At 39.2% G+C, this 15,060-nt stretch overlaps 1 protein-coding gene and 1 pseudogene across 9 annotated transcripts in view; one reads left to right on the top strand and one right to left on the bottom strand.

Moving 5' to 3' along the window:
* The window catches only part of MRPS30 (mitochondrial ribosomal protein S30), a 130,468-nt gene extending 124,985 nt beyond the window's left edge, over nucleotides 1–5,483 (bottom strand). For 4 of the 9 annotated variants that reach the window (XR_005019241.1, XM_036846312.1, XM_036846313.1 and 1 more), the window contains exons 1-4: nucleotides 4,369–5,463; nucleotides 2,818–2,963; nucleotides 1,979–2,084; nucleotides 825–1,001 (exon numbers count right to left, since the gene is read on the bottom strand). Coding sequence is in view for 8 of the 9 variants with exons in the window: in XM_036846312.1 (XP_036702207.1) it covers nucleotides 825–1,001; nucleotides 1,979–2,084; nucleotides 2,818–2,963; nucleotides 4,369–4,963 (1,024 nt within the window). In the remaining variant the exon portion in view is untranslated. Of the gene's footprint in view, nucleotides 1–824; nucleotides 1,002–1,978; nucleotides 2,085–2,817; nucleotides 2,964–4,368 lie in introns of all 9 variants that reach the window. The other 5 variants (XM_036846317.1, XM_036846318.1, XM_036846319.1 and 2 more) reach the window with 5 other exon arrangements.
* Nucleotides 5,484–9,568: 4,085 nt separating this feature from the next.
* On the top strand, nucleotides 9,569–11,389 carry LOC118892473 (annotated as a pseudogene).
* The last annotated feature ends 3,671 nt before the right edge of the window (nucleotides 11,390–15,060 follow it).

Here is a 15,060-nt window from a genome sequence, read left to right as displayed (position 1 = left end):
TGTTCCTTCAACACTTCAAGCCCGTTCCCAGCTCAGAGTTACTTGCCATTCCTTTTGCCTAGAAGTGTCCTTCCCCCAGGTTTGTGCAAAGGCAGCTCCTCACCATTCAGGTCTCTGTTCAGATGTCATTTTTTTAGAGACCTCCCCTGAATTAACTCTGTTTAGATAGATTCTGCCCCACACCTCATTTATACCTGCAACCTATGAACCATTCTACCCCTCATCTAGTATAGCCTCTCCAGAGTAACATCACTAGCTAAAAATGCTACATGTTTATTATCTTTTACTCTCCTTACTATAACATAAGCTCCAGGAGAGCAGGATCTGTCTCTCTCACTCAACACTATATCTCCAAGGCCAACAGCACCTGGTATGTAAAAACCATAAGCCAGTAACTGAATGAACAGTCTCCTAACTCACACCCTAGATATGGCCTTCAAAGAAGTTATACATCATAACTGTGATTTAATCTAAAATTTAATCCATGAAAGCATTTCATTTTCTAGTTTCAGAAAGCTGCTGTCATCTACAGAGCTGACTCAGTTAGGTGGTCTTTGAAATGCTTGAGAACATCATCAGAAAGAAATACATTCACACAAAAATGGTCAAAGTAAAAGATCAGAGTAACTACCAAAGTGCCACTTACCAACTACAAATGTAAAATATTTAATTATGGACTTTAAAAACAACTGCATTTTTGTGCCAATGCAAAAGTTTTCAGAATGTGAAGATTCAGCCTACATTTTAACCCAAGGAAAACAATTTGATCTATTAAATTCTTAAAATGTCTTCCAATAACTATAATGCCATAAAACTAGTTTTACCTTGATACATAGCCTGTGCTCCGGTCCAAGCAAAAAGGCTTGCAATAGCATTAGCTCTAAAAACAACTTCTATCTGATTGGCACAGTTTTGTTTCAAGAGCCTTTCCCTTTTTAATTTGTCAGGTAGCAGATGAAACTGGGTATGTCCATAACAGTGTGGATCTGCTGTCTTTGTCCCTGAAGAGCAAAATAAAAACATTTCAGATGAAATACACAAGTAGAATATCTGGAGCACATGTCCTCAGTATTTGCTTCAAGGCTGTCTCCTCTACTCATTATGTGATCAGCATTCAAAATACACAAATGGAAAGCTTGGTTTACTTATTTATTTTATTGATTATAATAAATTTCACCTGAAAGTACAATCTGCTAGCTATCATCAGCTCACTATGACATAGGTTAAGTCAAAAGAATATAAGTAAAATTTATTTTAAATTCCCTATTATTTCAGTTTTCTCAAACTCCTTGGTCATCGTTAGGAGTTTTGTCATTCTGCTGGTCATAATCACCAAAGGATACAAATGCTTCATAACTTTAAAAACTTCCTTTATAATGCTGACATTCTTGGTTTTAGTGGTTAAGTCTTTTCAACCAAAAGTTCCCCATAATTCACTGTCTAAGACCACAGCAACTGAGAACGTACTGATAAAACAGTTCTGGAGGACCAGCAGAAAGCTGCTTTCTTAAAAATCTTCCTCAATCAGCTAGGAATTAATAAACAAAGAAAAAATAGCCAAAGTATAAGCTGCATGAGCACAGAGATCAGACCTTATTAATTTTTATATTCCTGATGGTTATCAGTGTGTGGCACAAATGGGAGGCTTTTGTTAAAAAAAAGCCAATCACTACCTCAAATCCAGTTCTTACCTGTTTACTTTTGAAAAAACACAAATTACTTTTCTATATAAATAATAAATCAACAAAGCCTAATAAACATAACTATTTGTTAGAGTTAAATACTGTTAATTCAGTAGAAACAAGTAAAATTTTAAATGGCAAGCTGAAAGAATATTTTCTATCCAATTTTCATGCATACTGCAACCTGAGATGAATTACATTGCTTACAGACTATCTGAACCTCTTGGTCATCAAGAACTAATTATGCAAATTTGCACAGGACACTTTGAACTCATTTATTAAAAGAGGAAACTTACCAATAAATATGGTATTTTCATACTGCCGTTTGAATAATGGAAGTTTGTCTGGCTTACAATTCATAACAGGGACTTCTACAGGTACAGAATAATCCAGCGGCACAAACTTAAAGAAAAAGTCATAAGTGAATTCACAGCAACACTAGCATATGTTTTAGTCACATTCTTAATAGATTTAAAAATCTTAAAAATGAGATGATTTTACAAAATGATTTAACACTACCATCTAGTGATGGGTCAAATCCAGCCAGCCACCTGTTTTTCCAAATAAAGTTTTATTGGAACACAGTCATGCAAATTCATTTACCTATGGTACACAGCTGCTGTTACATGATAAGAACTGAGAATGCAACAGAGACTTATGGCCCCCAAAGCCTAAAATATTTATTATCCGGACCTCTGCAGAAGAAATGTGCCAACCTCTGACATGGACACACAGATGACACTCAAAACACACTTGTTTTCTCCAAAAGAAGTGTATACACGTAAGATAACCAGCTTATAGCTGTAAAAATGCCTTGATTTATAATTAGGTAGGGTAGTTTACCGTAAATTACAATCATAAACTATTATCAGTATTTTCATATTAAAAAAAAGATTTGTATGGTCCTAAAAACTGAGGACTTAACCCCACTTAAAACGATTATTTGACCTCTGCAAAATATATATACTATAGCAAGTTAAAAAGCTGAAAAAGAATTTCAGCTGAGCTATATTCCAAATACACTTGAAAGAAAAGGGTTCTATCCAAAACTTTTTATCCTACGTAGGCCATTACCTAGCCTGCTATGACACTTCCTCCTCAACTCTCAACAGAAACATATGCAATAAATCCTTACCTCGGGTAGTTGTTTGGATATTCGAATCTGGTTGTGTGGTTTATCATTTATTTGGTATCTCAAAGCATCAACTCGACCTTTCCGATGACCACGAGGAATAATTTCTTCACCACGCAACCAGTAAAAGTGAACTGGGCGTTTACAATCTATTAAAAGATATTCAAAAAATTTTTATCTGATAATTTAGATGAATTTAGTTATTGTCAGAACACCAAACTCAGCAATACAGAACTCAAGAACGACTGTGCTAACTGAAAATACATCAAAAATTACTCTTTGATGTAAGATATAGAGTCTGCATTATGTAATAACTTAACTCAAACAATCACAACTTTAATATAACGCTCAAACCTTTATTGTCTACTTGTGCCACACTACACTAAGCATTGTAACCAAAGAGGTTTCTCAGTTAAGAATAAACATAAAATAAGACCAACAGCAGCATCACTCACCAGAAATAAAAAGTTTACTAAGAGTCAGAGGTGTCTTATGAATTACTAATTCAATCTTCACAATAACTCTCAAAGGTATGTATAATTGTTATCATCTCCATTATATAAAAGAGGAACCTGGGTTTTGACGAGATTGTCAACTTTCCCAGGCCGTCAATCATGAGCGAAGTCTGTGACGCTGCTCTCAAGACCACTTCATTCCCAACTGGGAGGGAAGAAACAAGAACACTACAAGACTCCGTTGAGCACACACCTACAGTCACAGTAACGTTAGTTCCATAGATATTTATTAAGATACCTACTGGGTGGCAGATATAAAATGATGAACACGTCAGAAACACTCATTTTTAAAACTGTCTATCCATTAATTATTTTTCATGCATGCCTGCATGTAACAGTAAAACAGAAGTTGCTGATTGCTTCCTGGGAACCCAGAATGGCTGGGTTTGAAGCCCGTCCTCCAAATCTACCAGCTGTAGGCTCTTTAACTAGATACATTTTACGTTTCTGTGCCTTGGATGGATCTGTTTGTTTTTTTCATTTATAAAACAACGCTGCCTACTGTAAAGTTACTGTGAGGATTAAATTTGGCACATATAAAATTCAGAGCAGGGCCAGGCACATAGAGAGTACCGAATATACGTTAGGTATTTTAATCAATATCGCCTTTAATCTTAACAGTTCTATCTATGACCAAGTAGTACTATTATCGTATTCTCATCTTGAAAATGAGAAAAACTAGGCCAAAATCGGTTTATAAACTAACATAAGGTCAGTAACTTTTTGATGGAAGAGCTAAAAGGCAACCCCAGGCCTGTCCCGCTCTCCAGGAGCCCCTTCTCTTTAACCAACACTTGTCTGGACCTTCACAAAGCAGAGTCCTGGAGGCCTTAGGCTACTTAGCCTAGGGTTGTACAGTGAGTAGGTGGCAGCACAGGCGCGAGAACCCAGTCTCCGGACGCTGTGGCCAGCCAGGAGCGAAAGAACTAGGAAAAAAACCTGACCAAGCAGAAAGAAAGGAAGAGGGGGCAAATCTGGCGCAGACAGGTCCCCTACCATCGCCACCTCCCCCGCCCGCAATGGCGGGCCCGAGGCTCACCGAGGGCGGCGGCAGCCAGGGCTGGATTGCGAGCGCTGAGCAGGCCCGTGAGGGAGGCAACCAGCTGGTCCAAGAAAGGCGAAGCGATGGCCTCACGTTCCAGGTAGAGCGGCACACGCTTCTTGCGCCGCAGAAAGAAGTGCTCCTGCAGGAGGCAGTCACAGGCGGCGGCGCGCAGGGCCGCTACGTCCAGAGCCGGCGCGGGCTCGGTATCGGGCTTGGCAGGCGGCGGCGGCGGCGGCAGGCCCGACAGGAACACGGTCTTGGTAAAGCTCTGGTACCAGCGGTCGGCGTTCAGGGCGAAGGTCTGCGGGTAAACTACGTACTTCATGAACTGCATCTTGGTGAGGATTCGCAGCTTCTCGTCCACCGACTTGGCCGCGTGCACCGTGGCCTGCCATCGCTCCACTCGCCGCTGCCGTGCCGCCTTGCTGTCGGCAGTCAGAGAGGCTACGAGCGGCGGGTAGCGCGCGACTGGGGCCGCCGCGACATCTGGGCCGGTCACTTCGGGAGCCGTGACGGCGGCCCCGGCCGCGGTGTGCAGTGACAGCCCTGGACCACGGAGCACAAGCCTCCAGCACCTGGCCGCCGCCATGTTTGCTGGCGTTCCCGACCCAGAGGTCAACTTCAGCAATTGTCCCCGCCTTCTTGCCGTAAGAACCAATCGGAAAGCGGAATCTGAGCCAGGCTTGGGGAGGACGATTCTCAGTGGGCTTAAGAAATCTTACGTCATTATTTCTTAGCCAATCAGATAGCTTCTGCAACTTAGTTTATCATGAACCGAAGAGTTTGTTGCTGAAAGGAAGAACTCGTGCGCCAATAGGTTTATCCGCGGATGTGGCGGGGAGAAGTGAAACTTTTAAATAGGAGATGCTGCCTGTTTAGGACCAGGGCAAACTTTTTGCCAGAAAGCCTTTAGGAGTACTCTGCACCGAAACCTCTGGCCCTTGGCTAAATTTACTGGTTTCATTTACGGATATCACATCACTTTTCTATTTTAGTTCTTGGGGTCGAGTCCAGTTATTGAAAATACTGTTCTAACATGTTTTTTGATACATGCTTATTTTTTAAATGATGCAAGCATCACTCATAGATGACTAGTGCTAATTTTGGGGGAAATAATTACATATATATCTCTATGCTAGTTGATACATAATTTGTTTAGTGATAACAATTTACAAAAAGAGGAATATACTTTTACTTGGATCTAATTTAAAAAGGGAAATAAATTAAAAACTACCAAAGGATTGTACTTAAATTTTGCTTTGTGTTAAAACCAATTATTATTTTTAACATGAATTGGTTCCTACTAATCTGTGAGCTGCTCGAGGTAGGGACTGTTTTATTTTTGATCCTCAGTGGCCAATCAGCCTTGCATAGTGGGTACTTACCAAATAGCTGCTGAAAAAACTCATCTAAATCACTAAAAATATAAGCTCATTTCAGGTGATCTCATTTATTGACTCTCATTCCTATTATAATCAGGAACTGGAATATTATTTGGATTTATTGCAATAGTTCTTGAGGGTATTGAAAACCAAACATTTTGTTGGTAAAAGGAAGTTATAACTTAAGTATTCCTTTAAGCTATAATGGATGATACAATCTAACTATAAAGTTGCAAGTATATTAAACTGACATTTAGAAATAGATGCCCCAAATGCATTATTTTTTTCATTAAGTCATTAATTTTTGAGCAAAGGCTCAAAGGAAGTGAGGAGTGAATCATGACAGTACTGAGAAAAGAGGATTCTGGCAGAAGGAACAGCTGGTGCAGAGGTCCTGAAATGGGAACACGCCTGGTGGGTTCAAGCACAAGAGAGGAGGCCAGTGTGGTTGAAGGAAGTGATGGATGGGGAGAGTAGTAGGAAATGAGATTAGGAAGGAAAGAAAAGCCAGAATTTATAGGTTCCTAAAGGAAATTTCTAGGATTTTTAGGACTCTTAACTAATATTCATAGGAGTAAGAAGCCAATGGAGGGTTCCACACAGAGGGATGGCATGGTGTAACTTAGCTTTTAAAAGAATTACTCTATGTATTAGGCAGTTTAGGCTTACTAATACCATAGACTGGGTGGCTTTAACAACAGAAACTTATTTTCTCTTAGTTCTAAAGGCTGGAAGTCCAAGATGAGGGTGCCAGCGTGGTTGGGTTCTGGTGAGAGCTCTCTTGCTGGCCTGAAGTCGGCTCCCTACTTGCTGTGTCCTCACGTGGTGGAGACTGAGTTCTCCCCTGTTGCTTATTATAAGGAGAGAGGCCTATCAGATTAGTGCCCTAACCTTATGACCGTATTTACATAATGTTAACTACTTCTGTAAAGGCTCTGTCTCTGACTGTCTCAAAGGCTGTGTCTACAGTCACATTGGAGGTTAGAGCTTAAACATATGAATTTTAGAGAGACACAGTTCAGTCCATAACACTCTGGCTGATTTGGAAATAGGTTATGGAGAGTCAAATTTGGAAGTAGAGAAACCAATTAGAAGACAATTTGCTGTATTTCAGGCAAAAGCTCGTTGTGGCTTCCAGAGACAGTAGCAGTGAAGATGGTGAGAGTAATCATAGATCCTGAATTGAATGTAGGTATGAGAAAGTATCCAAGATTTTGGGCCTGAGCAGTGGAATGAGAAGAGAAGGCCAATGGGCAAGAAATGCATTTTTCCTTTAATCTGTCATCTTTTTTTGGAAGGGGAGAGGGCAGCAGAAGAGTGGGTTAAGATTTGGGAAAGGAAATAGGAGAATCTGTGAAACATGTATTTATCTATTATATATGTTTATTTAGTTGACATTCTCCTAGAAGAAATGGATATTAAGATCTCCCCTATTAAGGTTGCCACTGATCTTAGATTTAAAGTATTATAGTTAAAAGCCATGACATTCTCCACTGGCCTTTTGAAACCTCTCTACTTGATTCATTCAACAAATATTTATCAAGTGACTACTACATAGAAGCACCTTTCTAGGTACATAGTATACAACAGTGAAATAAAGGCCTTCATAGAGCTTACAAGTTAGTACGTGAAATCTAACCAAATTTGTCAAGTATACGTATTCTGTGCTAGATGGTGATAAGAGCCAAGAAGAAACATAAAGCTGGGAAGAAGACTATTTGGGTTTAGGGGTTGTGTAGGGTGATTGCAATAGACTGAGCAGAGAAGACCTCCGTGAGAAAGTGACACTTGAATAACATCTGAAGGAGATGAAAGATAGAGCCATGTGGATATCTGGGGGAAAAACATTCCAACCAGGGCAAAAAGGTCACAATGTATCTGGAAAGTGGGAGGAACAGCAAGGAGACCAGTGGGCTAAAGTGGAATAGGACATTACCCTTTTGCCAGCAATAGTCAATATCCAATTCAGAAACAGGTTCTGATGAGTTGGGCAATATTTATACTCACTTTTTATTTTCCTGTTGGGAACCTATCTCCCTGTCTCCTGGCTGGGCATGAGTTCTGTTGATGTTTGGATGAGACCATAACCTCCCAGCTGATTGAGGTCCTTATCAGAGCTTATATCTCAAACTGAAGGTATGGGAAGGAGATGGAGACTGGATAGTTCCTATTTACAGATGTGGATGAGAGTAACAGCTAGTTCTTTTGAGTTGTTTCCTTCACATGTATTTCTTACTGAAGGCATATTTCTTACCTGGTTGCATATATAACACATTTACATAAAACAGAGAACATAATAACAGTATTACTGGAGGAGAGAGTCTGTGTGTGTGTGTATGTGTAGGATTTTTGATGGTTGGTTTAGAATCAACAGGAAGAAAGCTAAGTGTCTGCATCATATGCCAGGTACTATATTAAGTACTTTATATGTGTCAGTGCCCATAATCTCACAATCACCCTCCAAAGGGAATATTATCCTCCCTCTGGGTTTTTTTTTGCAAAGTCACAGAGCTCTTTCTCATCAACAAATGAAGAACAATTAAAACAATTTTGAAAAAAAAAGAATGAAGGGGGAGGACCAGTCTATTTGATTTCAAGACTTAATATTTAGCTATAGTAATCAGTGGAGGAAAGATAGACTCTTCAACAAACAGTGCTAGAACAATTGAACATCCATAAGCTAAAAATAAAAACAAAAAGAACTTCGACCTATTTCTTACATCTTTTGGAAAAATTAACTCAAAGTGGACCACAGACTTAAATGTAAACATAAAATTATTAGAAAAAAAAAAAGAGGAAAAAATCCTTGGGTTCCAGAGCTAGGCAAAGAGTTTTTAGTGTTGACACCAGAAGCATGATCCCTAAAAGGAAAAATTGATAAACTGGGCATCATCAAAATAAACCTTTTGCTCTGCAAAACATACTCTTAAAAGGATGAAAAAGCTACAGAGTGAGAGAAAATAACTGCAAACCATATATCTGACAAACAACCAGTATCTAGAACACATAAAAAGGAACTCTCAAAACTCAACAGTAAACAAAACAATCCAATTAGAAGATAAGTTTTAAAAAAATGACTATCAAAGAGAATATACAGATGGCAAATAAGCACATGAAACGATGTTCAAGATCATTAACCATAACGGAAATGCAAATTAAAATCAAAATGAGATTTTATTATACTCTTATCAGAATAGCTAAAATAAAATAACAGCAAATACTGACGAGGATTAGGAGAAATTAGATCACCCAGTACTTTGCTGGGTGAATGTAAAATGGCACAGCTACTCTAGAAAACAATTTGTCATTTTCGTCAAAAAATTAACCATACAGCTATCACATGACCCACACTCTTAGGGCTTCTATCCCAGAGAAAGGAAAATATATTTTCAAGCAAAAACCTATACATAATATAACCTTATTCATTAGAGCCCCAAATTAAAACAAACAAAAAACCAAAACAAAACCCAGGTGTCCTTCAATGGGTGAATGTTTAATCAATCTATGATACATCGATACCATGGAATACTCTCGGCAATAAAAAGGAAAGACCTACTGATACATGTAATACCTGGATGAATCTCCAGAAAATTAGATTGAGTGAGAAAAGCCAACCCTTCCAGAGGAAGCTCGGCGGCCATGGCCGCTGTAAGCAGGCCAGGCGCCTGCTGGCTGACAGGCTTTCCCCTAAAGCTGGCGAAGGTGGAGCCGCCGTCCAAGCTGCCGCAGCATCCGGACCCACGGCGTGACAGGTTCCAGCAGCGAGGGACACAGCTGCCGTCAGATCTCATTATGCATCAGAAAAATGAAAAAAACAGACGAAAATTCTATGGAGGAAAGGAATCCACTTAGCCTTTTCTTAGAAATGGAATACTGGGTTTGGAGGCTTTAAGAGGTTCTACTTCCATCAACAGTTGTGCATTCTGAAAGCCAAGTTGGGAAGGCCAGTTACTTGGAGCAGGCATTTGAGGCATTTCCAACGCAGAAAGAAGGCCCTTCAAATCCAGAAAATGTGGATCCAGGATGAACCCCTTTTTGCTAAGACAAAGTCCGATATGGCTGTTCAGAATCTTAGTACTTTGTCCTCTAAAGTGAAAAGAAAGGACACTAAACACTTCATTTCCTCCTCAAGTACCTTCCTGAAACTGCAAGCAGAGAAGTTGCTATCATCAGCAAAGAACTCTGATCATGAATACTCTGGAGAGAAAAGTCTCGTGAAGGCAGCTGCCGACGTACCAGCAAATAGTGTTTTAAGTCAGGCCAGTGGTCACAGACCTAGGACGGAGCCACAGGCTTCTGATCTTCCTATGAAGTTCAATGGAAAGAGCCAGAGTACAGGTGAGAGTGGCACAATCGTGGTCACCTTGAGCTACCATAAGAGAAAGCGCTTTTGTTATGGCTGCTACCAAGGGCTGGACCACCACAGGAATGGGGGACACCTGATTCCAAAAAAGTTCCAACTTAATCGACAGAGAAGAAGAATAAAAGTATCTCCTCATATGATGTATGAGAAATTATCCATGATTAGATTTTGGTACAGGATTCTCAGATCCCAGCACTTCAGAACAAAAAGCAAAGTTTGCAAGCTAAAAAAAGCCCAGCAAAGCTGGGCGCAGGTCACTGGGGACCATCAAGAGACCCTTATGGAGAATGGTGCGGGTGGCAGTTGCAGCCCATTCCCTTCCCCAGAACCTGAAGACCCTTCTTGCCGGCATTAACCATAAGCTCGGGCAAGGAGCTTAGTTTAGATGAAGCATTCCCTGACCAACAGAATGGCAGTGCCACATACATCTGGGACCAGTCACCCTGTTCCTCTCCTAAGTGGGAGTGTACAGAGCTGATTCATGACATCCCCTTACCAGAACATCATTCTAGTAACATGTTTATCTTGGAAACTGAGACAGAAGTTATGGCTCTGGGTCAGGAAAACCGGATAAGTACTGTCAATGATGACAGAGTACAACTGTCAGTGTCAGGGGCAGATCAATCTGTGAGTAGTGTAGATGGGCCTGTGTCCAAAGAGACTGTTCAGAATGAGAGCTCATGCCAGATGGATGAGGATGGATCTTTCAAGCAGAACATTCTTAGTTCTAAGTTGCTGGACCACCGTTACTGTAAAAGTCCACTGGAGGCTCCTCTGACATGCAGTGGACTCAAACTAGCAAATCAAGTGGGAGGTGGGAAGAACAGTCAGAAAGCCTCTCCAGTGGATGACGAACAGCTGTCAATCTGCCTTTCTGGATTCCTGGATGAGGTTGTGAAGAAGTATGTCAGTTTGGTCCCACTCAGTGAAAAAAGGTGACCTTGGAAGATTAAAAGATGTCTTTAATGAAGACTTTTCTAATAGAAAACCATTTATCAATAGGGAAATAAGAAACTATCAGGCCAGACATCAAAAATGCAACTTCCGCATCTTCTACAATAAGCATATGCTGGATATGGATGATCTGGCAACCCTGGATGGTCAGAATTGGCTGAATGACCAGGTCATTAATATGTACAGTGAGCTGGTAATGGATGCAGTCCCAGACAAAGTTCACTTCTTCGACAGCTTTTTTCATAGGCAGCTGGTAACTAAAAGATATAATGGAGTAAAAAGATGGACTAAAATGGTTTATGGATACAGAAACTGAAAAGTAGAAGTGGTTTGTTACAAGGTCATGTAGACTAGAAGAAGATTCTTCTAGAGCAGGACATTATCTGAATATCAGAAAGGAAAGAAGGCTTGAGAAATAGTTTCTAAGAATCTAGCTTAAAATAGCCCTGTAGGGACTTCTCTGGTGGCACAGTGGTTAAGAATCCGCCTGCCAATTCAGGGGATGCAGGTTCGATCCCTAGTCGGGGAAGATCCCACTTGCCGCCAAGCAACTAAGCCCATGTGCCACAACTACTGAGCTCTAGAGCCCATGAGCCACAACTACTGAGCCCTCATGCCACAACTACTGAAGCCCGCGTGCCTAGAGCCCGTGCTCTGCCACAAGAGAAGCCACTGCAATGAGAAGCCTGCGCACTACAACAAAGAGTAGCCCCTGCTCTCTGCAACTAAAGAAAGCCTGTGCGCAGCAACGACGACCCAACACAGACAAAAATAAAATAAATAAAATAAATACAATTTTTAAAAAAGAAAAAAGCCAATCCCAAAATGTTACACACTGTATGCTCCATTTATGCAACGTTCTTGAGAAGACAAAATGGATGACAGATTAGTGGTTGGCAGAGTGGAATGAAAAGGAAGTGGAAGTAGCTATAAAAGAGCAACATGAAGGATCCTAGTGGTGCTGGAAATGTTCTATATCTCGACTATATCAATGTCAATATCCTGGTAGCATTATTTTACTGTAGTGTTGCAAGACATTACCATGAGAGGAAACGGGGTAAAGGAGGCAGGAGATTTCTTTGTACTATTTCTTTTAATTGCACTCAGATCTATAATTATCTTAAAATTATGTATATAATTTATATATATTGATATAATGTCTATAACATATATAATTTATATATATGAAAACAAATGAAGTAGAGTATTTGGACTTATAAACTATTGTTCTGTCTTTAGGTTGAATAGGATTCAGTAGGTATGTATCTATAGCTGTCACAATCCTGGTGGTTCTGTATATAGGGATGTTCTTTATATGTGATTTCTAGTGTAATTATGCCTGAGCATTTTGTATTAAAATACAAATTATTTTATTAAATTGCTATCCTTTTATTTTTCCTTATATTATAGTGGGGGTATCAGTTAGATAGGTAGATAGATAGATGATAGATAGATAGATAGATAGATGATAGATAGATAGATAGATAGGTTAGATATAAATCCCTGGGTATAGTAGGTTATCTATAAATATTATTTCAGGATAGTAAAGGGAGGGTTACAATTTACTGTTATAAAAAGGGAGCAGTGGGTCTAATAGGGTTGAGAAACTTTAATGTAGATAGTCTACATTTAGAGTTAGATACAAGAAAAAAAATGAAGATAAATGTTCTTTTCCTACAGGTCCAACATATAACAATTTATATGCATCTATGGAAGTATGTTCTTTGTCTTCCCTAAACCATTCTCTTTGCTGATTTGTTTTTTGTTTTTTTTTTTGGTATCATAAAGAATTTCATGAATTTACTTATGTGTTTTTTGTTTGTTTGTTTATTTGTTTTAACATCTTTATTGGAGTATAGTTGCTTTACAATGGTGTGTTAGTTTCTGCTTCATAACAAAGTTAATCGGCTATACATATACATATATCCCCATATCCCCTCCCTGTTGCGTCTCCCTCCTTCCCACCCCTCCCTATCCCACCCCTCTAGGTGGTCACAAAGCACCGAACTGATCTCCCTGTGCTATGCGGCTGCTTCCCACTAGCTATTGGTTTTACATGTGGTAGTGTATATATGTCCATGCCACTCTCTCACTCTTTGCTGATTTGAAAGATCTCATTTGAGATCCAGGCCCAGCTCTGCCACTTTCACTTTCCTTATTTAGGAGACTAGATTAATAAAACCCACTTTACAAGTTTGCTATGGGGATTTAATGAGGTGGCATATGTAAAATGATGCAAAACTACATTTGCCAAGTACCAAACACTCTATAGGTGCCAATGTTTTTAATTCCCTCAGCAACATACTTTAAATCAGAGCACTAATTTTCCTGAGGTAAGGGATTTGCTCAAGCTCATTAAGGGTCAGAACCAGCATTAAACCATGATCTCTGACCATGAAGCCCATGCTCGTAAAGAGTGGTTTTGTAAACTAGAACGATGAGATCCAGGAGTTCTTAAAAGGTAGGAAGTCAACTTTCTAAGATTGTATGCACAATTCAGAAATAATAGGAAACTGGGATAATATGAAATTCACCTATATCTACTTAGCACAAAATATTTCAGAATCTTGTGCATTATTTTGACTAGTCCATGACTTTTCCTATCTCACAAATAAGCAATGTGAGGGAAACTGAAATATTTTCTCTTGGCCTCAAAAATCTTATCAGAGATACAGGAGTCATAGGACAGCATAGCAGAGCTTTAAGTTTGCTAAACTACAGAAGAGGAGGTCACAGTGGACTTCTCAGGAATAATGAATCAATAACCTAAGTCAACTCAAAATGACATAGATCGTGGGGAGAATGGAGAAAGTTGACTGCCATGTCAGCAAATAATCATGTATCTAATTCTGCTTCCAAGAAATAAGAGCACTTTAACTTCCATGATCAGGATATGGTCCTCCACTGTGGGTGAACAACTCTGAGGCATCAGTGTCCTAAAACCTATATAACAACAGCAACAATAAAATATGGTCATGGCAAAGAAATTCATTAAATGAAAATAGTAATTAGGATCAACTTCTACAGTCCATATCAATAGCATAATGTTCCAAATATTTTCCCACAGAAATTAAGGTTAATACGTCTATAGAAAAAACCCACAAAAAATGTTCACTTTGGTGCACCGTCAAAGTTTGTAGGAATAAGGTGGGGTGGTTTTCTTATTGACTAATATTTCATGATTATAACACAGCACTGAGCTTCCATGTTACAATGATTTGCTGTAAACGATTGAGTGGATAAATAATCTGCAAAGTAGACTTCTAAGAACTTGAAAAGTGTAAGTTTGTATTTATCATTGTTGCTGTTTGTGGTCAAGCAGTACACAAAGGTATAATACGTGTTTTGAAAAAGTATATATGTTGATCATATTTGTGATTGGAAATTTCAACCACATACAAAAAATTATAAAACGAAAACTCTTCTATGATTTTCACTCCCTAAGATAAGTTTGATTAAAAAGTAGATAGCATTTCAGATTTCAAAGAAACTGCTAATTCAGGATTCTTGAACTTCTTGGTTAGCTCCTTTTATTGGTATTTCTATTGATCAGACCTTGCTACTTCTCAGCATGGTTTTTTTTTAATTCTTTTTAAAAAATTTTTATTAGAGTATAGTTGATTTCAGCATGTTTATACAATTTGTAGTTGATGTTTACAAAGATAAATCAGAGCCACTGCAAAATTCCAGTGACCCTTTTAAAATCAAATTTTTCTTAAATAATAAATGTCTAAGGTCAATAATTCAGAGACCAAAGGATGGGCAGTGAAAAACTCTCCTCCTTCCTCACTCTTTTTTTTTTTTTTAAACATCTTTATTGGAGTATAATTGCTTTACAATGGTGTGTTAGTTTCTGCTTTATAACAAAGTGAATCAGTTATACATATACATATGTTCCCATATCTCTTCCCTCTTGCGTCTCCCTCCCTCCCACCCTCCCTATCCCACCCCTCTAGGTGGTCACAAAGCACAGAGCTGATCTCCCTG

Source organism: Balaenoptera musculus, chromosome 3 (assembly GCF_009873245.2).
Source record: "Balaenoptera musculus isolate JJ_BM4_2016_0621 chromosome 3, mBalMus1.pri.v3, whole genome shotgun sequence".
In the NCBI taxonomy this organism is placed as follows: Eukaryota; Metazoa; Chordata; class Mammalia; order Artiodactyla; family Balaenopteridae; genus Balaenoptera; species Balaenoptera musculus.
The sequence above is the reverse complement of the archived record's forward strand: the minus strand, read 5'-3'. Positions and strand labels throughout refer to the sequence as shown.